The sequence below is a fragment of the Schistocerca piceifrons genome, chromosome 2 (assembly GCF_021461385.2).
Source record: "Schistocerca piceifrons isolate TAMUIC-IGC-003096 chromosome 2, iqSchPice1.1, whole genome shotgun sequence".
NCBI classification, from domain to species: domain Eukaryota; kingdom Metazoa; phylum Arthropoda; class Insecta; order Orthoptera; family Acrididae; genus Schistocerca; species Schistocerca piceifrons.
Window position 1 is genome coordinate 1,027,556,698 of NC_060139.1, and position 21,922 is coordinate 1,027,578,619.

General features: G+C 41.4%; 1 protein-coding gene across 1 annotated transcript in view; it reads right to left on the bottom strand.

Moving 5' to 3' along the window:
* Positions 1 to 21,922, bottom strand: part of LOC124775002 (inactive peptidyl-prolyl cis-trans isomerase FKBP6) — a 66,362-nt gene that overhangs the window by 41,327 nt on the left and 3,113 nt on the right. The window contains exons 3-4 of the mRNA XM_047249754.1: positions 748 to 1,012; positions 1 to 160 (exon numbers count right to left, since the gene is read on the bottom strand). The exon at positions 1 to 160 is cut by the window's left edge and continues 24 nt beyond it. Of these exons, the coding sequence (XP_047105710.1) occupies positions 1 to 160; positions 748 to 1,012 (425 nt within the window). The remainder of the gene's footprint in view (positions 161 to 747; positions 1,013 to 21,922) is intronic.

Here is a 21,922-nt window from a genome sequence, read left to right on the forward strand (position 1 = left end):
TTTTTCTTGTACAAATCGTTTCCCATAATGTGCAAGCTTTCAGTTTTCTTTATTATTTGATCAAATGTAGGTTTTTCACTTCCTTCACTTTGAACAACTGTTTCAAGTGAACTTGGATCTGTGATACGCAGTAACTCAACTTGTATTAGAAGCTCAGCCTCTATAAAAGAAGCAAATGGTTAAAATGTATTTTGCAAATTTTCTTAACACTCTCAAAATTATTAAAATAAACGTTAGAGTGACAATCTTAAAATAAGAATACTGCAAAGGTTGTTCTAGTTCAATGAGATCCAGGATAAAGGAGTCCAGCTCAGTGGCTCAGTAGTCTGATCTAAAGGTCTTAGGTTCAATTCTCCGCCAATCATAGACATTTTATCTGTCACTTATCACTACTTTCACCACCAAAAATACTTGTAGATGTAAAAAATGCCAACTTCTGAATTAAATTGTAGGTCCCCCTATAACTGGCTGGGTAAGTCAGTTTAAATATTGGAGGAGGGCAATAACGTACCACCTCCAACAGAACCATGTCTGATAAAGCTCTATTATGTTCAAACAAATCTTGAGATTGTTGAGAACTTCACTTTTTTTACGATTTCATCCACCTTCACAATTAAAGCACTCATCAAGCTGCAGCTGTGATTATTCAAACAAATAGTCAGGAGGGAAAATTCAGCAACAGTCACATTTCATGAAGACCTATAAAAAAAAATTTAAAAAAAATTTCAGGAATCTTGGACAACATACCTGGTGGTATTCGTGGAGGACATCCTAGCTTGCCATATCCATAATCTGGATGAATTAAGAACTGCGCCACTTCACCCTTCTTCATAGTGCTTATTCCAACCTCTAAACCCGCTATGAAGTTTCCTTCATTCATTTTTTGTCTTACTGGGCGCCCTCGCAAATATGAAGAGTCATAGGGCTCTTCACTGTATTCTACATAAGCATTGTAATTTATCATTACAACAGAGTCTTTTTCTACCATTGGCCCATTACCTGGCTTAATAACCTAATAAACAGAGAAAAAGGTTTTATTTTGTATTTATTTATTTATATAATATTCATTTCTTGAAAAGAGATGCACAAAACTGAATCAACAATCAGTTGTTTAGCAAAGGCTGTACTGCGGAAATAAGTCATTCCCAAATTTACCCAAGAGACAAAATGTACAAATGAGTGAAAGACAGCTTTTTGTTTAAGCAGCTCCTCAGCTTCAATCAGTAATATTTCACTGTCTTTAGTCACAATGAGCTCAACTGGTTCACAACTGTATCTGAATTAAGCCAGCAACATGTGATCAAAATTATATGACAGATTTGTCCAAACAAATTAAATTGGTACTCATTCAGTGTGACAGTACAATAAAACTTACCATTTACAAACATTTGACTACCTTTGTTTTTAACAACTTTCAAAGTAAAGCAGTGACTGGGGGCCACAGGTATATACATTCTCAATATTTGCTATCTAGTAGAACATGAAGTTTGCCTCTTACTGTAGTGCCGCACTTATTCATGATATGGTCACATCAGTAAGTAGAGCCATAGTCAAATTCTGTTCCTATTTGTTAGTCCATATAGCATGAATGAATGTGACATACTTGGAGTTTGTACGAGGGCTATCCACAAATTACATTACGTTTTCGTTTGTGTCCGTTAGGGGCGGGGCTAGCGCAGCCATCTTGGTGTCATGGCATTCCGCCGCTCAGTCGGCATCCTGCCGTGCTAGTGAGAGGTTCGTGCTGTACTCTGTTGAGTTACTGTGACAGTTTGAAATGTCAGCGTTAATTGAAAATGCCGCGAAGTGTGAAGTGCGTGCTGTAATAAGGTTTCTGACTGCAAAAAACTGTACACCGATAGAAATCTGTCGGCAGCTTTGTGAAGTGTATGGGGACAACATAATCACTGTAGGTGGAGTGCGTCAATGGGTCATAAAATTTAAAAATGGCCGAACTAACATTCACGACAAAGAGCGAAGTGGAAGACCCAGCATAGTGACTGCCGAACTTGTCGAAAAAGTAGATGCCACGGTCCGTGAAAACCGTAATTTCACAATAACGGAACTCTCTATGAGTTTTCCACAGATTTCACGAAGTTTGTTGCATGAAATCATTACCGAAAAGCTTGGTTACCACACGTTTTGTGCAAGATGGATACCAAAAATCTTGACAGAGATTCACAAAAATCAGCGAATGGCTGCAGCTTTAACGTTTTTGGACGCTTACGAAAAGATGGCGACTCATTACTCGATCGCATCGTTACTGGTGACGAAACTTGGGTCAAGCATGCGAACTGCGAGACAAAATTGCAGTCAATGCAGTGGCGACACACAAATTCCCCCCAAAAACCCAAGAAATGCATGCAGACAATGTCGGCAAGGAAGGTGATGGCGACTGTCTTTTGGGACAGAAAAGGTGTGATTTTTGTGGGTTTCCTGGAAAGAGGCACTACAATAAACTCTCAAAGGTATTGCCAAACTCTGTACAACCTCAGAAGAGCAATACAAAACAAACGCAGGGGAAAGTTGGGCTCAAAGATCTTGCTGATTCACGACAACGCCCGGGCCCACACGGAAAATGCCACTCGTGAAGTTCTCGAATCTTTTAAGTGGGATTTGTTTCCTCATCCGCCGTACAGTCCTGACCTGGCACCGAGCGACTTACACTTATTCCCAGCAATGAAGAAGTGGTTGGCTATGCAGCGTTTTGATGACGATGCACAGCTTCAAGAAGAGGTAACCACGTGGTTGAAGGCGCAGGCGGCCGAATTTTATGATGAAGGAATTTCCAAGCTCGTCCATCGCTACGATAAGTGCCTTAATTTAAATGGCAACTATGTAGAAAAGTAGTATTTAAGTGTGGCTTTCATCTATATATAATTAAAAAAAATTCCAATACTTTATTTATTTTTAATTCCAAAACGTAATGTACTTTGTGGATAGCCCTCGTATATATTTACACTAGAACAATACAAAAAGTGCAAGGAATATGATGTGCTTACCACAGGCACTAAGGTTGGTCTCTTACAGCTTTTCATTCCCTTCGGTTACCAGCTTTCCTCTTCATTCCAGCATGACTGCTGCATCCCACATCATCAACAATCTCCCTTATGCACTCCTACCTAGGCCTACTCCTGCAACCCTTTCCCCCTAATATCCCTTCAATCACTGTTTTTTGGAACAACTCACTGCTGAAAAACCGATGGTTGAAGGTATGGTAGAGAGAAAGGGTTGCACTGTTTTCTGGAACATCTCGTTCGTGAGTTGTTGCTGAAAAATCAGTGGTTAAAGGGATGGCAGAGGGAAAGGGGTTGCAGGAGTAGCCCGGGTATGAATGCATAAGGGACACTGTTGATATTGTGGTAAACAGCAGTCATGGTGAAAAGGAATTAAGAGCTGCCTGAAACCAACCGTAGTGCTGATGACAAGCACATCATATTCTTTGAACTTTCTGTGTTGTATTTGTGTAAATAAATACAATATCTGAGTTTGTCACAGTCATTGACACTATATGGTCCAACAAATAGGCTCAAAGTTTGGCTATGGCTCTACTTACTGGTGTAAAACTTGCCGATTTTACAAATTTCCAACCTTTGGACCAATCAAGTAATTACTAATATATGTATGAATGAAAAACTTTCACTTATATTGAATCTCATTTTTCAGAATGTATTTAGGAATGGGAAATAATATAGAAATTTAAAAAATATATATAATGGGCACCCTTGAGTGCATGTGATGCCAGCAACATTTCGCAGTTACAACTAAATGTACATGCCTAGCAATATTTCCCTGGATCTGCAGTTCTGAATGCCTAAGCAATTTATATTCATACTGAAAATAGCACACTATACCATCCAGCATGTCCATCTACTATACACACCGTAACCTTAGTTCCGTATTATAGCCACCTATGTCTATAAGCCATCTTACGGTGTACGATGAAGGGCACTTTGGGTGTCTGATTTCCCCTTGCCCATTTCATTTGTGAATTATGTATGGGAGGAATAGTTATCAATGAGCCACATTATTAGTTCTCATTGCTCACACTTTGTCGTTGCGCTCATTCCTTGATACATCTATGGGCTTAACAAATATGCTCTCGCAATTTCAATAGTAAACCTCTACGTACTGCACAACGCCTCTCTTGTAGTACCTGACGTCAGTTTATTGGAAGAATTTTGGGAAAGTGTAGATGATTTATAAAGGAAACAACACATAGAACATGTGTGCAACCTGTTCTTGAGTACTGCTCAAGTGTTTCTGGGCCCCACCGAGTCTGATAAGGTACACATCAAAGCAAATCTGAGGCATGCTGCTAAATTTGTTACTGTCCGTATTATGAAAATGCTCAGTGAACTCAAATGGGAATCCATGGAGGGAAGGCAACTTTCTTTTTGAAAACATTATTCAGAAAATTTTGAGAACCAGCATCTGCAGCTGTTTGCAGAACACTTCTACTGCCACCAATGTGCATTTTGCATGAGGACCACAAAGACAAGATAAGAGAAAATAAGGCTTCTACAGAAGTGTACAGACAGTCATTTTTCTCTCCATCCATTTGGAACATGGTATCCTCTGACATGCAGCATGTGGTGACTTACAGAGTATGTATGTAGATTTAGAACAAGAGTTTGGGGGAAGCACCCTTCAAGGCTGTTCCCTCAGTATCCCTGAGTACACAAAGGACCACACCGCTCAATGAGAAGAGCCTAGCTGAACTCCTTCATCAGGCTCCAAAGGTTGAGTCCCACCCACATTGGACCCAGCACAGCTGTAATGCTACTGTCCAAGTGCAAATGCTCTGACACAGGGTGGGCTGGACACAAGTAACAAATGTTGTGATATGACACATGCATCACATATTTACCATCAATGCTGAGAGCACACAGAGTTCTACTACCATCAGAATGAATGTGCCCCACAACAAATCGACAATCAATAACCTCCACAAAAGCTACAGATATATAAGTGACACTCTACGACCAGGGGCAACCAAGGGGGTTTGTTGCCCTCGAGGACAATGTGGAGGGTTGTTGCCCAGGCCCAACACACTAACGTCAGTCTTTTAATCTACCAACCAACATCACTTCTTCCCTGCCATGCTACCGCCCAGCCTCAAAGACCTGTTCGGTGCAGGAAACATCAACTTCTGTCATTTGAGGAAGCTAATCTGTACACCCATCAAGCCAGCACTTCAACCACTTACACATAGACTGCAGCAAGCTGGTGGTTTGCGTCTCAACCAGGTGGCAAGGAAAATAATGCAGACAACAATGGGGTGGATGGCATCTGAATGCTGCACCCAGCACAGCACTAGATTAAGATAACATGGATTTTTCAGCAAAATATGGGATACAAGAAAAGACCCGATAAGCTAAAAGTCCCGTGTAGAGCAAATACAGATTGGAGCAATCGCATGATCATCATAACCCGGTTCTAGGGATGATATTTGGGTTTTGGAATAGTTATAGTACTATAGGCAACCTTATATAATTGATTCAAATTATTACAAATGGATGAAATGAAAAGGCACTCCACACCAACACTCCTGTTTGTCAGGCCGTGTGGTGGGCGATGGTCACGTTGATATCCCATCACTGTTTCAGGTGTCTCCAGAAATTTCTTCTCTAGTCATTAGGCTCAATTCGAAGTGACACTCATCACTATAGACTATTTCACACCAGTCTATGAGATTCCAGGTCAAATGCTCCAGACACTGCTCCAAACAGGCTTGTAGGGGTACTGGTTTGCGTCTCAACCAGGTGGCAAGGAAAATAATGCAGACAACGATGGGGTGGATGGCAAGGGGCACCGTGAGCTCAGACCGCTTTCTATGAGCTGCCTATAAATGTTCCTTTTGATCACTGAAGCACCGTGGCACATTAGATTGATAGTAATAATGAATCTGATTCACAACTTCTCCCTCTGGTGATATACAAGACCTTAAAGGAATGTGTTTGAATTGAAATATTACGAATCTATAAACAATAATTCCACCAAATACAACACAGAAGCTTCTGAAAAACTGAAATTGAGACTGCAAAGCCAGTCATGGCTCATATCACATGATCTTGCCAGTCAATGACAAGAAGATATTCAGAGCATAGGCCACGTGATGTAGTCAGCCAACAGCAATATCACTGTTGAGTAGCACAAATACACAAATAGGAAAAGTTAATGGTTTAAACTAATGTATTTTAAATACAGCTACAGGAAAATCTAAACTTTCACAAATAATATCGGTCACTAAAAATTTTTGCCCTTTTTTTTTTTTTTTTTCTAAATGTGTGGTTAAGCAGGATTCTAAGAGTTCTGCTTAAATTGGAGCACATTAACATTTCGGACACACGCAATTATAAATTTCACTGTTGTGCATCGAACATTTCATGTGTTACCTGACTGAATACATGTTCAGTTGAGCAATTTGACTTTTCCATAGAAAAGCCAACTGCATGTGAAATTGCTCAAGAACTCACCTTGCACTTTCTTGATGGATATCTACTTTTTGCCATGTTGTTGTATAATTTGTAATCTATGAAAAAACTAAAATAAATATGAAAAACTAACCTCGAAGTTTGGTCTTTTAGCGTGTGTTACCCTTTAAGGTACACCAAACACAAATGCACCAGTCAAATTTTAAATAATTGCCTAATGGCTGGTCCTCAGAATGGTAAGTTATGAATGAGGGTCAAACACTCCCCGATTTCATTGCACATTCTCACATGTAATATAATTCATCTTGCGCAAAAGAAAATTTAATTTGAAAGTAACACTTCTTAAACCACCATTCACAATATTTTGTTGCTGTCTGTTAGAAATGTTAGCAGTTGTGATATCACATTCACTGAAAGCAGTTCAGTGCTACAAAGTATAGCACAGTCTCCGTCCTAAATCCTTCAACATGTGTCGCTGTCCGCAGATGCTTGTGTGTGTTTTGTTGCTGCAAATGGCGCACTTTTTTTGCAACTTAAGTTCTATTTTGGTGTTATTCTCTCATTTATGTTTTATTGGCGCAGTATTATTCTGCAGTAGCGGGCTAAAGTAAAATTGTTGTTCGAGTATCAGTTCTTAACAGTCAACATTACAAAAACTTAACTGAAAACAAAAACAATGAAACATTCACAGAATTCTAAAAAAAAATCCTCTATTTTTCCCAGATGAAAACATTTCTCTGTTTTTCCCAGATTTCCAAGTTGTCCTGGGGCATATACACCCTGGACGAGAGAAGAGCAACAAAGATTGGCACATTCTGACACAGGACCTTTCAGCAACAGCAAGAGTGTTAAGCAGAGGCACTGAGTAGCATGGATAGGTTTACTTTCGAAATTCTGACAGCTTACTTTCCAGGAAGATTCAGGCAACACATACTACTTCCTCCCACATTTGTCTTATGAAATGACCACAATGAGAAAAGTTAGGGAAATTACATTTCATATAGACGTTTATCAAAAGTCATTATTCCCCCACATTTCACCCATTTAGGATCAGACGGACATAACTACATTTTTGACACTGTGATTTATGGAAGACAGTACGGCTCAGACATACAGAAGAGCTGAACTGCTTTTCGACCACAGGATGTTGCGTTAATTTCTGAAACAGAACAGCTATTATGTTTCTCTGATCCTAAGAGAGCTGTTCGAAGTTGCTTTTCCCAATACTTCTTTTCCGACACACACTGCCCCATGACAACAATGAAATTCGACTTCTTGGCAAAGAAAATGAACATTGTTTCAGTTGTAAATGGGTTTACAAGTAAGTAGGAGCGTAATGGAGTGCAGAGGAAGAAGGACCGTGAAAAAGTGCCAGGAGAAGGAATGGAATTTAGTGGAACTTTATTAGTATTAGAACCTGTTTCTTAGTATACATTTTTAAGTAGTTATTATCATCATTATTGTTATTGCTGTGGTTTTTGTTTCTGTCAATAGCTGACAAGGAACTGCAATGTGAAAAGGATGAAGGGACAGTCAGGAATGTTTGGTTCAAATACAGTTGATGAGCCTTCCAATCAATTGGATGAAACTACTGCTTCTGGCGGGTAGCCAAACAAGTACTGAATGCTACTGGAACCCACAGTTAACACTTGCTTTGTTATATTTACAGACAGCAGTGTTGAACATAGAACCTCCTTTGTAAAAGATGCCACAAAAATTGCTGAGGATGTAACTAGAGTGCAAGTAAGTTACCACTATAATAATGCTGGTGTTGAGAACAGTACAAAAGAAGAAAACTTAAGGGTAGTTCTTAAAGAGGAATGGAAAAGAAATCAAAGAAAAGTCAATCAACAGTATCATAGGACATATATTTCTTCAAAGAAGTCCAAAGTTCTTGCATGAAATGCGAAGCCAAAAGATTACTCTAAATGTCAACAACAGTGAAGCAGTACATTTACTGAGCATGAGAGACAAAATATCCATACCATCTGCTACGATCTTGGTTCAGTTGAGCTACAAGATCATTACCTATGTAAGTTACTTGAGGAAGAAGAAAAACGAAGTGTGAGAACAAAATCTGGTAACTCACAATGGAAGAAGACCACAAAATTATATCTTATTAGGGAGCTGATAAGATTCAAGCATGTATGAAGTTTTTCTCAAGACATTTGACATTTCTGAAACCTTTAAAAAAAATGTTCATCATGTAATTGAGAAACAGGGAGGAAGATATCATGAGCCAAGTGTAAAGTGACCGGAACAAAGTAGACAGGTTACAAGGAACAAGAGGAAGCAATGTACAGCTGATTATTTACCTGCTGATGTAAGCATTAAGATAACGTACGATTTATATCGGTAACAGTGCCATGAAGAAGGGAAGGCAGCAGAGAAATTATGGTTGTAGCGGCAGAATACCGACAACAGAATTTAATCTGAAATTCCATAGGGCACGAAAAATATGAGTGATAAAATGTTTTTAAGCTTACACATCATTTGCCTGAGCAAAAGAAAGATAAAGCATTTAAAAGAGAACAAGAAGAGCATTTGAGAAGGAAAGCAATGGCAAGGGAGTTTTAAAAAAAAAGCTGAATCTGTGCTGGCTGAATTTGACTTGCAAGCTGTACTTCACTTGCTTGCCAGAACAGGAATGCCTACATGAGCATTGTGTGTCTGCATGCAGTGAATATACTGACCATTTCAACCATCACCCAACGCTTTTTCGAGCCTGGGCATTCACAAATGAAAGTAGACGCAGTGCATGCCACCATCTAAAGACAGAGTGAACATGTGGATGTTTTTGATACCACTCACTGATATGCTACAGTAAAAATGTCTTCCAACAAGAATAGAGTGATAGAAATTGTTGTTGTTGTTGTTGTTGTTGTGATCTTCAGTCCTGAGACTGGTTTGATGCAGCTCTCCATGCTACTCTATCCCGTGCAAGTTTCTTCTTCTCCCAGTACCTACTGCAACCTACATCCTTCTGAATCTGCTTAGTGTATTCGTCTCTTGGCCTCCCTCTACGATTTTTACCCTCCACACTGCCCTCCAATACTAAACTGGTGATCCCTTGATGCCTCAGAACATGTCCTACCAACCGATCCCTTCTTCTAGTCAAGTTGTGCCACAAACTTCCCTTCTCCCCAATCCTATTCAACACTTCCTCATTAGTTATGTGATCTACCCACCTAATCTTCAGCATTCTTCTGTAGCACCACATTTTGAAAGATTCTATTCTCTTCTTGTCCAAACTATTTATCGTCCATGTTTCACTTCCATACATGGCTACACTCCATGCAAATACTTTCAGAAACGACTTCCTGACACTTAAATCTATACTCGATGTTAACAAATTTCTCTTCTTCACAAATGCTTTCCTTGCCATTGCCAGTATACAGTTTATATCCTCTCTACTTTGACCATCATCAGTTATTTTGCTCACCAAATAGCAAGACTCTTTTACTACTTTAAGTGTCTCATTTCATAATCTAATTCCCTCAGCATCACCCAACTTAATTCGACTACATTCCATTATCCTCGTTTTGCTTTAGTTGATGTGCATCTTCTATCCTCCTTTCAAGACACTGTCCCTTCCGTTCAACTGCTCTTACAAGTCCTTTGCTGTCTCTGACAGAATTACAATGTCATCGGCGAACCTCAAAGTTTTTATTTCTTCTCCATGGATTTTAATACCTACTCCGAATTTTTCTTTTGTTTCCTTCACTGCTTGCTCAATATACAGATTGAATAACATCGAGGAGAGGCTACAACCCTGTCTCACTCCCTTCCCAACCGCTGCTTCCCTTTGATGTCCCTCGACTCATAACTGCCATCTGGTTTCTGTACAAATTGTAAATAGCCTTTCGCTCCCTGTATTTTACCCCTGCCACCTTCGGCATTTGAAAAAGAGTATTCCAGTCAACATTGTCAAAAGCTTTCTCTAAGTCTACAAATGCTAGGAACGTAGGTTTGCCTTTCCTTAATCTAGCTTCTAAGATAAGTCGTAGGGTCAGTATAGCCTCCCGTGTTCCGATATTTCTACGGAATCCAAACTAATCTTCCCCGAGGTCGGCTTCTACTAGTTTTTTCATTCGTCTGTAAAGAATTCGTGTTAGTATTTTGCAGCCGTGACTTATTAAACTGATAGTTCGGTAATTTTCACATCTGTCAACACCTGCTTTCTTTGGTATTGGAATTATTATATTCTTCTTGAGGTGTGAGGGAATTTCGCCTGTCTCATACATCTTGCTCACCAGATGGTAGAGTTTTGTTAGGCCTGGCTCTCCCAAGGCTGTCAGTAGTTCTAATGGGATGTTGTCTACTCCCGGGGCCTTGTTCCGACTTAGGTCTTTGAGTGATCTGTCAAACTCTTCACGCAGTATCATATCTCCCATTTCATCTTCATTTACATCCTCTTCCATTTCCAAAATATTGTCCTCAAGTACATCGCCCTCGTATAGACCCTCTATATACTCCTTCCACCTTTATGCTTTCCCTTCTTTGCTTAGAACTGGGTTTCCATCAGAGCTCTTGATATTCATGCAAGTGTTTCTCTTTTCTCCAAAGGTCTCTTTAATTTTCATGTAGGCAGTATCTATCTTACCCCTCGCGAGATAAGCCTCTACATCCTTACATTTGTCCTCTAGCCATCCCTGCTTAGCCATTTTGCACTTCCTGTCGATCTCATTTCTGAGACGTTTGTATTCCTTTTTGCCTGCTTCGTTTACTGCATTTTTATATTTTCTCCTTTCATCAATTAAATTCAATATTCCTTCTGTTGCCCAAGGATTTCTACTACCCCTTGTCTTTTTACCTACTTGATCCTCTGCTGCCTTCACTACTTCATCCCTCAAAGCCACCTATTCTTCTTCTACTGTATTTCATTCCCCCATTCTTGTCAATTGTTCCCTTATGCTCTCCCTGAAACTCTCTACAACCTCTGGTTCTTTCAGTTTATCGAGGTCCCATCACCTTAAATTCTCACCTTTTTGCAGCTTCTTCAGTTTTAATCTACAGTTCATAACCAATAGATTGTGGTCAGAGTCCACATCTGCCCCTGGAAATGTCTTACAATTTAAAACCTGGTTCCTAAATCTCTGTCTTACCATTGTATAATCTATCTGAAACCTGTCAGTATTTCCAGGCTTCTTCCATGTATACAACCTTCTTTTATGATTCTTGAACCAAGTGTTAGCTATGATTAAGTTGTGCTCTGCGCAAAATTCTACCAGGTGGCTTCCTCTTTCGTTTCTTACCCCCAATCCATATTCACCTGCTACGTTTCCTTCTCTCCCTTTTCCTACTGGCGAATTCCAGTCACCCGTGACTATTACATTTTCGTCTCCCTTCACTATCTGAATAATTTCTTTTATTTCATCATACATTTCTTCAATTTCTTTGTCATCTGCAGAGCTAGTTGGCATATAAACTTGTACTACTGTGGTAGGCATGGGCTTCGTATCTATCTTGGCCACAATAATGCGTTCATTATGCTGTTTGTAGTAGCTTACCCACATTTCTATTTTCCTATTGATTATTAAACCTACTCCTGCATTACCCCTATTTGATTTTGTGTTTATAATCCTGTAGTCACCTGACCAAAAGTCTTGTTCCTCCTGCAACCAAACTTCACTAATTCCCACTATATCTAACTTTAACCTATCCATTTCCCTTTTTAAATTTTCTAACCAAACTGCCCGATTAAGGGATCTGACATTCCACGCTCCGATCCGTAGAACGCCAGTTTTCGTTCTCCTGATAACGACATCCTCTTGAGTAGTCCCTGCCCAGAGATCTGAATGGGGGACTATTTTACCTCTGGAATATTTTACCCAAGAGGACGCCATCATCATTTAACCATACAGTAAAGCTGCAGGCCCTCGGGAAAAATTATGGTTGTAGTTTCCCCTTGCTTTCAGCCATTCGCAGTACCAGCACAGGAAGGCCGTTTTGGTTAGTGTTACAAGGTCAGATCAGTTAATCGTACTCAAATTCTAGAATTCAATCAGCTTCATAAGAAACTAAATTGGAATAGAAAATCGCTGAAAATGGAGAAACTGTAAAATGGCTTACAACTGCTAGAATGCAATAGCGGAAACATCAAACTGATATAATATTTTCAAAGTATTCCGATGATGATCGTGAATTTCAAATTTGTCACATCAGGAGAAGACCTGGCCTACGGAATTCATCGAATTCGGTACCTGAAGACAATATTCTATGATATGATGGTCCTCTCTGCATAAGTAACAAAAAGAAAAAGAACTTATAGATTTATTTAATAATAGTGTTATACTTCCTACGTATCACACATTATATCAAGGACTCAACACTGCTAATGAATTGGAAAATGAGGGAACATTTAGGAATCACAGGAATATACTTCATGTCTTTTTCTTATTTTGGCCTCCTTTAATTGTTGCTAGTTCATCATGTTAGCCGTTGCGTGAAAGCCACTTTTGGCTTACATTACTAGTCCAAATGTCTATGTTTTATCGTGTTTGAAACAATAATGCACAAACAGTAAACAGCTGTGATAAAGCACTAACCACGTGATTCTTGTTTCTGTTAGCTCTCAATTATTTATTACAAGTTAAGTATTACAGCAGACCAACAATGGCCTTTATGTATTCTCCTTCACAGACTGACAGTAAACTTGCTGAAAAACAGTTCTCTTGTACTGCAGTCACTGAATAGCTCTAACACACATTCATATTAATCTATATTGATAAAGACATTACCAACACAGCTGCAGTACTTTCTAATATTACTTAAAGCTATAAGCATCAGTCATTAAGTTAAGAATTTGACAAATGTAATGATGTGGATAATTTCACAAAATATTTCATCAGTGTCCACCAAGTGACGAGAATATGTAACATCTAATAGAAAACAACAATGAATCAAATATACTTTTTATTTTTTATTTACCTTAGAAAGGTTTGCAAAAAGCTATTAGAAAGTACTCAGTTTTTATAACAAAACATTGCTTTATCTCAAAAACTGTTTCATCTCTTTGATCCCGAATGGAAAGTTTATGAATTACAGAGGTAAAAAGGGAGTGTGGGTGCAGGAGGGGGCAGCAAGAATGATAGTACCAAAAGTACTCCCCACCATACTGTAGGGTAAATTGCAGAGCACATATTTAGCAGAAAACACACGCTACTACTTCTTGTTGTTTTCCCTTGCAGTGTTTGCGCAGTTAAATCTAATAGATTTGTGTTTGGTATTTTGTTGGCGGGTTCAATATTTGCTGCAACAGTGGGGAAAGTAATCACTTGATATGGTGGGTAATGGTCTGAAGTGTCACTATATTTGTTACACTTATTTCCTAGGTTATCTTTTTTAGTTTACTACTTTTCTTTGTTTAATAATGTTACGAATTGCTTTTGCCATACTCTTGGACTGTTTTAAGATCTTCAGCTAACTATGTTTGCTTTTGGCATAATCCGTATCACTTCAGGCACGGGGGGGTTACATTCATAGTCTCGGATGTTATTGAATTTAGCATATGTTAAAATTCAGGAAAAAGTAAGAAACATGTTTATTTTTTTTCCTACAAAAAAAATTCCTGCCATGAGATACAGGCTTCCAAAGATGTCACTGCGAACACCATTTTGAAGCTGCGAATTTCGGAAAATGCTGTATATTTGTAACAGTTTTAGATATTTTGTATGAGTTTTTCTTAATTTGAAAGATAATTGCTTTATGATTACAATGGTATCTTCCGTTTGAACATATCTGTCAAAGTTCTTTTACTGTTGCCTTTTGAATTTTGCATATAATTTACAAAAAAAATCTATTTTTCAAAAATGCCAATCCAGAAAAGTTAGATTTTTTTCTGTTGATTAGTACCATGTTCTCTGCACAGAAGAGCTTCCACTTTTCAGTTGGACAGGTTTCATTTTAAAAAATCTTTTTTTTTTTTTTTTTAACTTTCAAGGGCAATGTATGTCTTCACTGAAGTTGTTTCTTACTAATTTCTTTGTCACAATGTTTATTTCTACTGGCTTTGTTGCATTGCAGTTATTTATTATCACTTACTTTGTTGCAGTTATTTCCTTTCACTTTCTTTGTTGCAGTTACTTCTTACAATTTGTTGTAGTTTCCTGTCAAGTTTCTCTGTTCTGGTTCTTCATTGTGGGTTTCTGTATTGTAGTGTTCAGTGCTAATTTGCTTACTGAAGAGGCTTCTAAGAGATATGTGACCACCCAGTGAGTTCTGTGTTTTCGTGAGGAATTTTCCAGTTGACACAGCTGCAGTGTGTTTTGTGTAAAGGATGTTTGAAATTTCTTCTCACTGGGGCCACAGGAGAGTGAAGTGTGCTGACTATTTGCATATCAATAAAAGAGCTATATGAAGATGTTTCCAGTGACGAACGACTGATGACCTCAGCAGTTGAGTCGCATAGTGCTCAGAGCCATTTGAACCATTTGAACCAGTGACGAATAACAATAATGATAGTATCTGAACAAGGTGAAGCCACCCATAGTGCAGATGATGCAGATTTTGTATCAATAGAGGAAGAATTAAATACTGTGAATCAATCAACTACAGAGGTAGGTGTTAGTCCTGTTACCAAACCATGGTCCGTGAAGTTGTCATATGCTCTATGCATCAAGAAAGTGCAGAGAAATTACTAAAGCTATGGGTGAATACACTACAGCAAAACTGACCACACTCTTCAAAGTAGAAATTCCGTCTTCAGAATAAAATGAACCAAACCACTCTTGGACCTCTTGCCAGGAATTTTTCACAAATATCAATTCAGTTGTTGAATAGTGTACATCCTACAGTAAAAAGGTACAAGTTTAAACTATTATTGCAGAGACATAGTCAAAGAAAACAATCTTGAACCACATTCCAGCAGTATCAAACTACATGGTAGACAAATCAAGGAATGTGAGATCTGCAAAAGGAGTCTCTGAAAGACCAGATCCTATTATGGTCATCCTGTAAAAGCAACTCAAGTTGAAATAGTGCAGTCATTTTATCTGGAAGATAAATGGGACTGTTCTCGCCAGAATGATAACAAAAAAGACACTATAACTGTAACAGCTGAAGGTCAAAAAATTGTGAAAGTGAAGAGGTATGTGACTTGCAGTATTAAAGAAACTTTTGCAATTTATAAGGGCAAATATAAAACTTTACGTATTGGAAAAATCAAAATTTTATGCACTACAACCCTAGTGGGTAGTTCCACACCCACCTAGATAGGTCTGTTTATGTGTGCACTGTGTGAATTTTGAACTTTGTGTGGTAACTTTGAAGAACTTACTGGAGCACGTGACATACGACATCTCGGTTGGGCATGTGAAGTCATGTGACGTAAAGCAAGAGACTTGTTTGTTTCAAGAATGTGGTGACTGCCCTGGAAAGGGAGGGCTGTCTTTACAGATACTTGCCTGGAAGATGCAGCAGATAACTTTGCAGAAATTACATATGCGACATGGGTGGAAAATAAACTAATTAAGAAAACTGTTGTCTTTGACAGTTTCACTGATGAAGTTGGTAAATGGTAAGTGAAAGCAGAAACACACCAGCATCTGAAGAAATTACAACAAAAACACATTGCAGAAGTGAAAGGGTGTGTACAGGCTGAAGAACTATGTTTAGTGCTTCACTGTGATTTTGCTGATAACTGGTCTGTAATTCTCCCACATGAAGTGTACGGGTATCATTGGAGTAATGACCAGGTTTCAGTTTTTTTATTGGATCTGTTATAACCTTTAATCACCAATAATTGCGTGGATATTCAAACACACTCACTTATGAACAATAGCTGGTTACATGATAACAACCCAGTATCTCTCATTCGACTGCCGTGCCGTGACATGCGGCCAGCGCCGTTCGTAGCTAGGTGGCGCTCCCGCGCTCAGCTGAGTTGCGAAGCGCCTCTATCGCCGTTTGCGCGTACTGTCGTGGCGGCACTGTTAAATGTTGTGGCACTGTCACAATACTTTTCCCCCCTTGAAAAATAAAACAACACTCACTTCCTTGGAGACATGGACAGTGCGGAGATATCCATGGCCTCTTGTGAGGCCCCGAGAAGATCCCGCGGAGAGACAAGAGAGTATGGTCGAAAATGTCCAGGACGGAAGCTCGTGCGTAGAACGTGCCTCCTGGACGAGATGATGGGTGAAAACTCCGGAGCAGCATGCATAGGTGTCGTGGACCTGGGGGTGTGCTATAGCGAGATGGGTCCCGGAGAAGGCGGCGTCGCGACTGTGGCCGGTTCCGGCGTACTCGGAAGCGGTAGCGATGTCGGATGCATCAACACGTAAGGTAGAGCGGCAGCAGTGACAGGACTGGCTTCTCGGGTTGGTGGAGGCGAAGGAAGGAGCGGTGGCACCGGCGTGGCCACCACTCGTGGGCGCATCTGGTCGTAATGGCGAACGACCATGCCGTTGTCCGTATGTATTTCACAAAGCCGGCGGCCGCGAAGAGCCTTGACCACCCCTGGAATCCATTTAGGGCGAGATCCATAACCTCATGCCCACACGTCGGCGCCCACCAAGTATTTTCCCGCACTAGGGGACACAGCACAAGGCCTGACAGGGTGAAGCAGGTGCAGTAGAGTGCGCGGTTGGCGGCCATGCAAGAGTTCAGCAGGGCTGCGATCACCCAGAGGCATGAAGCGATAAGAAATCAAGAAATTTCAGCAGAGCGTCATCCGTGGAAAAATCACTAAGTAAACTTTTGAAAGTGTGGACAAGGCGCTCGACCTCCCCATTCGATTGCAGATGGAAGGGCGGTGCTGTAACATGATGAATCCCTTGTCCAGTACAAAAATCACGGAAGGCCTGCGAAGAGAACTGAGGGTCATTGTCCGTGACGATCGTGGATGGAAGACCTTCTAGCGCAAAGATTTTGGACAAAGCCAGCGTCGTCGCCGCAGTGGTGGGCAACGGACATCGAACAACAAACGGAAACTTCGAGAAGGCGTCAATCAACAGTAGCCAATAAGTACCGAGGAAGGGGCCGGCAAAGTCAGCGTGCACCCGTTCCCATGGCTGCGCCGAATCAGGCCACGGAGAGGGCATTGTACGAGGTCCAGCCAGTTGTTGAGCACACTGACCACACGCAGCAACCATGTGGGCGATGTCCGAATCAATACCGGGCCAATAAACGTGCCTGCAGGTCAGGGACTTAGTCCGAGAAATCCCCCAATGGCCTTCATGCAACAGTTTGAGAACAACTTTGGCAAGAGAGGCTGGCACCACGACCCATGCAGATGCGCCATCCGTGGCCAGAAGAACAACACCATCCCGAACAGACAGACGAAGGTGCAAGGCATGGTAGTTGCGAAGGGGATCCGATGTCCGGCCCTTGGTCCGGTCCGGCCAACCCCGTTGAACAAAACCGATCAGCTGACGCAGGACCGGGTCCCGCGCAGTAGCTGACGCGACCTGCGAACCTGTAAGTGGAAAACCCTCGACCACACGACGTTCTTCCTCATCAATGTGGAAACAGGGTATTTCATCATGATCGAAAACCGAGTCGGGGCCCATGGGCAATCGTGACAATGCGTCAGCGTTGGCGTGCTGGGCCGTGGGGCGATAGTGAATCTCATAGTGAAAACGAGACAAGTATAAGGCCCAACGTTGCAGGCAGTGAGCTGCCTTATCCGGAAGCAACACCGATGGGCTGAACAGAGAGACCAGCAGCTTGTGGTCGATGATGAGGTGAAACTTAGAACCATACAAAAAAACGCTGAACTTTTTTAGAGCATAAATGATAGCGAGCACCTCCTTTTCGATTTGAGAGTAACGCCGTTGCGCATCGTTGAGAGTCTTGGAAGCATAGGCGATGGGTCGTTCCGACCCATCCTCATACCTATGGGCGAGAACAGCCCCTAGGCCATACTGTGACGCGTCAGTCGCCAGAACCAAGTGCTGACCCGGACGGAATGTGGCAAGACAAGGCGCCAACTGCAAATGAGCCTTCAGGCGGACAAAAGCCTGCTCACACTCGTCGGACCAACAGAAAGGGACGTTTTTGTGTAACAGCTGATGCAGAGGATGAGCTACCGCCGCCGCGGATGGAATGAATTTGTGATAATAAGCAATCTTGCCTAGAAACACCTGAAGTTCTTTGACCGTAGACGACCGGGGCACAGCGTTAATGGCTGCAATGTGCTGACGTAGAGGATGTATACCCTCACGGGACAAGTGGAAACCAAGATACACAATGGAGGGTTGCAAGAACTGTGACTTGTAGAGATTGCACTTCAACCCAGCCGAATGCAAAACCCGAAACAGTGAACGCAAATTGCTAAGGTGCTCCTGAGTGGAGGCCCCTATGACAACAATGTCATCCAGATAGTTTATGCAGCCAGTAACGGAAGCCGTGAGCTGTTCCAAAAACCGCTGAAAAATGGCCGGCGCGCTAGCGACGCCAAATGGTAACCGCTGGTCCTGATACAACCCACAAGGAGTGTTGATGACGAGAAATTCCTTGGAAGAAGCATCCAACGGCAACTGATGGTACACCTCTGATAAGTCAAGTTTGGAAAAGAACTGGCCCCCAGCGAGCTTGGTAAGTAACTCCTCAGGACGGGGAAGAGGATAAGTGTAAATGAGGCTCTGAGCGTTGACGGTGGCTTTAAAATCACCACACAATCGCAGACTCCTGTTTGGTTTAGAAACCACCATGATTGGCGATGCCCATTCGCTGGGAGTAACAGGAAGGAGAATCCCTGAAGCTGTTAACCTGTCTATCTCAGCCTTGACAGGTGCACGCAACGCCACCGGAATAGGGCGTGCCCGTAAAAACTTAGGGCGAGCTGTAGGTTTAAGAGTAATGTGGGCTTCAAAATCCTTGGCACAACCCTGACCAGCACAGAACACGGACAAAAATTCAGAACACAATCCATCCAGCTGTTGATACGGAATATCCTCAGATATGAGGTGCACATCATCATCAATGGAGAACCCCAACAATCATAACCGAACAGGTTTTCAGTGCCCGCATGATCCACCACATAAAACGTGAGGGGCCTAACAACAGGCTTGTAGGCAGCGGAAGCATCAAACTGGCCAATGATAGGAATTTTCTGCTTATTGTAAGTTCTCAGATTTCGCGTAACTGGAGACAAGGGAGGGGAGCCCAACTCCAAATACGTGCGAGAATTAATGAGAGTTACTGCAGAGCCAGTGTCCACTTGCATGCGAATGTCTTTATCCAGAACACGAACAGTAACAAACAACTTATTTGTTTGAGAAAGCACACAGTTAACATCCATGTCTGATGCCTCGTCCTCGTCAACAGGAACTTTAGGGGACTGACACACAGAAGTAATGTGGCCTTTTTTCCTACATGAATTACACGTGGCCCACAGTTTTGGACACGCGGCCCTGTCATGCTATACGAAACAACGTGGACAAGAAGGAAGTGCGGAATGAATCTGCTTCTGTGGTTGCTGTTTTCGCTGCGAGCGTTGCGGCCCAATGCGACGTTGTTTACCCAAGTGAACCGCCGCCACATCTTCGTTCTCCTGTGAAACAGGCAAATTGTGAGTGTCGAAAGTTGACTGTACAGCGCCTACATCACACCACGCGTCTATTTGCATGCCAGCAGCGTGAGACACTTCAAAGAATTGCGCGATGCTTGGAACTTCCGACAACGACGGGTTTGGCAGTTGTAGGGCACGTTGCCGAACTTCTTTATCAGGAGCAAGCCGTAGAATAGCATCCCTAAACATTGAATCAGCATAAGACTCATGATGAGTGTCCGTGACAAACTGACACTTCCTACTCAGACCGTGTAGTTCCGCCGCCCAAGCCCGGTAAGATGGGGCTGTTTACGACACCGGTAGAATGCCACACGGGCGGCAACGATGTGGGTGTTTTTGCGGTAATAGTTAGACAATAAGTCACACATTTCTTGGAAGGACAGGGAGGCAGGTTCCCGCAGAGGGGCTAACTCAGATAGCAGCTGATAGATCCGTGGGGAAAGCCAAGATAGAAATAACGACTTACACATAGGAGCGTCGACAATGCCGAAAGCCAAGAAGTGTTGCCGCAAACGCTTCTCATAATCCTCCCAGTCTTCAGCGGCCTCGTCGCAAGGAGGGAATGGAGGCGGAGAAGAGGAAGACAGACGATGAGTAAGCGACGTCGACAACGCCTGAATAGCAGCCGTCAGCTGTGTTTGTTGTGCCTGAATAGCAGCCGTCAGCTGTGTTTGTTGTTCAATGAGCGCTTGCATAAGCTGTTCCATGTCTGCCCCGTCACGAACACACAAATCCACAACGCAGTGAAAATATCCGACCTCGTCACCAAAAAGTGTTATAACCTTTAATCACCAACAATTGCGTGGATATTCAAACACACTCACTTATGAACAATAGCTGGTTACATGATAACAACTCAGTATCTCTCATTCGACTGCCATGCCATGACATGCGGCCGGCGCCGTTCGTAGCTAGGTGGCGCTCCCGCGCTCAGCCGAGTTGCGGAGCGCCTCTATCGCCGTTTGCGCGTACTGTCGTGGTAGCACTGTTAAATGTCGTGGCACTGTCACAACAGGATCAGGTGAGATTTACTTTCATTCCAACTGATCCGTACTGAGGAGGTCCTCTAGGATGTAGAACACGCCAGAAAAACAATAATACATGACAAATATTTACAACTAAAGCAAATAAGTTAATGTACCTTCCACAGGTCCCAAGTGGAATAACTGTCTTTTTTTTTAATGAACACAATATGGAAGGATCATTTTACAACACTCATTTACTGAGATGGCATTAATGCACTGAATTTAAAACATATTTTTTTTTATAAAGTAATAAACATATAGAGGTCTACTACAATATTTATTTACAATGAACACATTACTGCACGTTTCTACTGAGAAATTCATCAATGGAGTAGGAGGAGTTGGCCACCAATAAATCCTGTAGGCTTCTCTTAAACTGAATTTCAATGGTTGTTAAGCTTTTTATGGCTGCTGGCAAGATATTGAAAATGTGTGTTCCTGAATAATGCACACCTTTTTGTACAAGAGTAAGTGACTTTAAATCATTGTGGAGATTATTGTTATTTCTAGTACTGATTCCACGAACTGAGCTGTTGGTTTGAAAAAGTGATATATTTTTAATGACAAATTTCATTAAGGAAAAAATATATTGGGAAGCAGCAGTTAGTATACCTAGTTCCCTAAATAGGCCTCTGCAGGATGTTCTTAGTTCACACCACATATAGCTCTTATTGTACATTTTTGTGCCCAGAAAACTTTACCCCAAAAAATAATCCCATATGACATGGAGTGAAAGTAAATATAGTATGCCAGATTTTTCATTTTTATGTCCGCTATGTCCAACAGAATTCGCATTGCAAATAGAGATTTGTTTGGACGCTTCAGCAGTTCTGTGGTGTGCTCCTCCTAGTTGAATTTATTATCAAGCTGTAATCCCAAGAATTAAACACTGTCCACTTCTTCTTTCTGCTTGTCATCATACGTTACGCATATACTCGTGGGACACC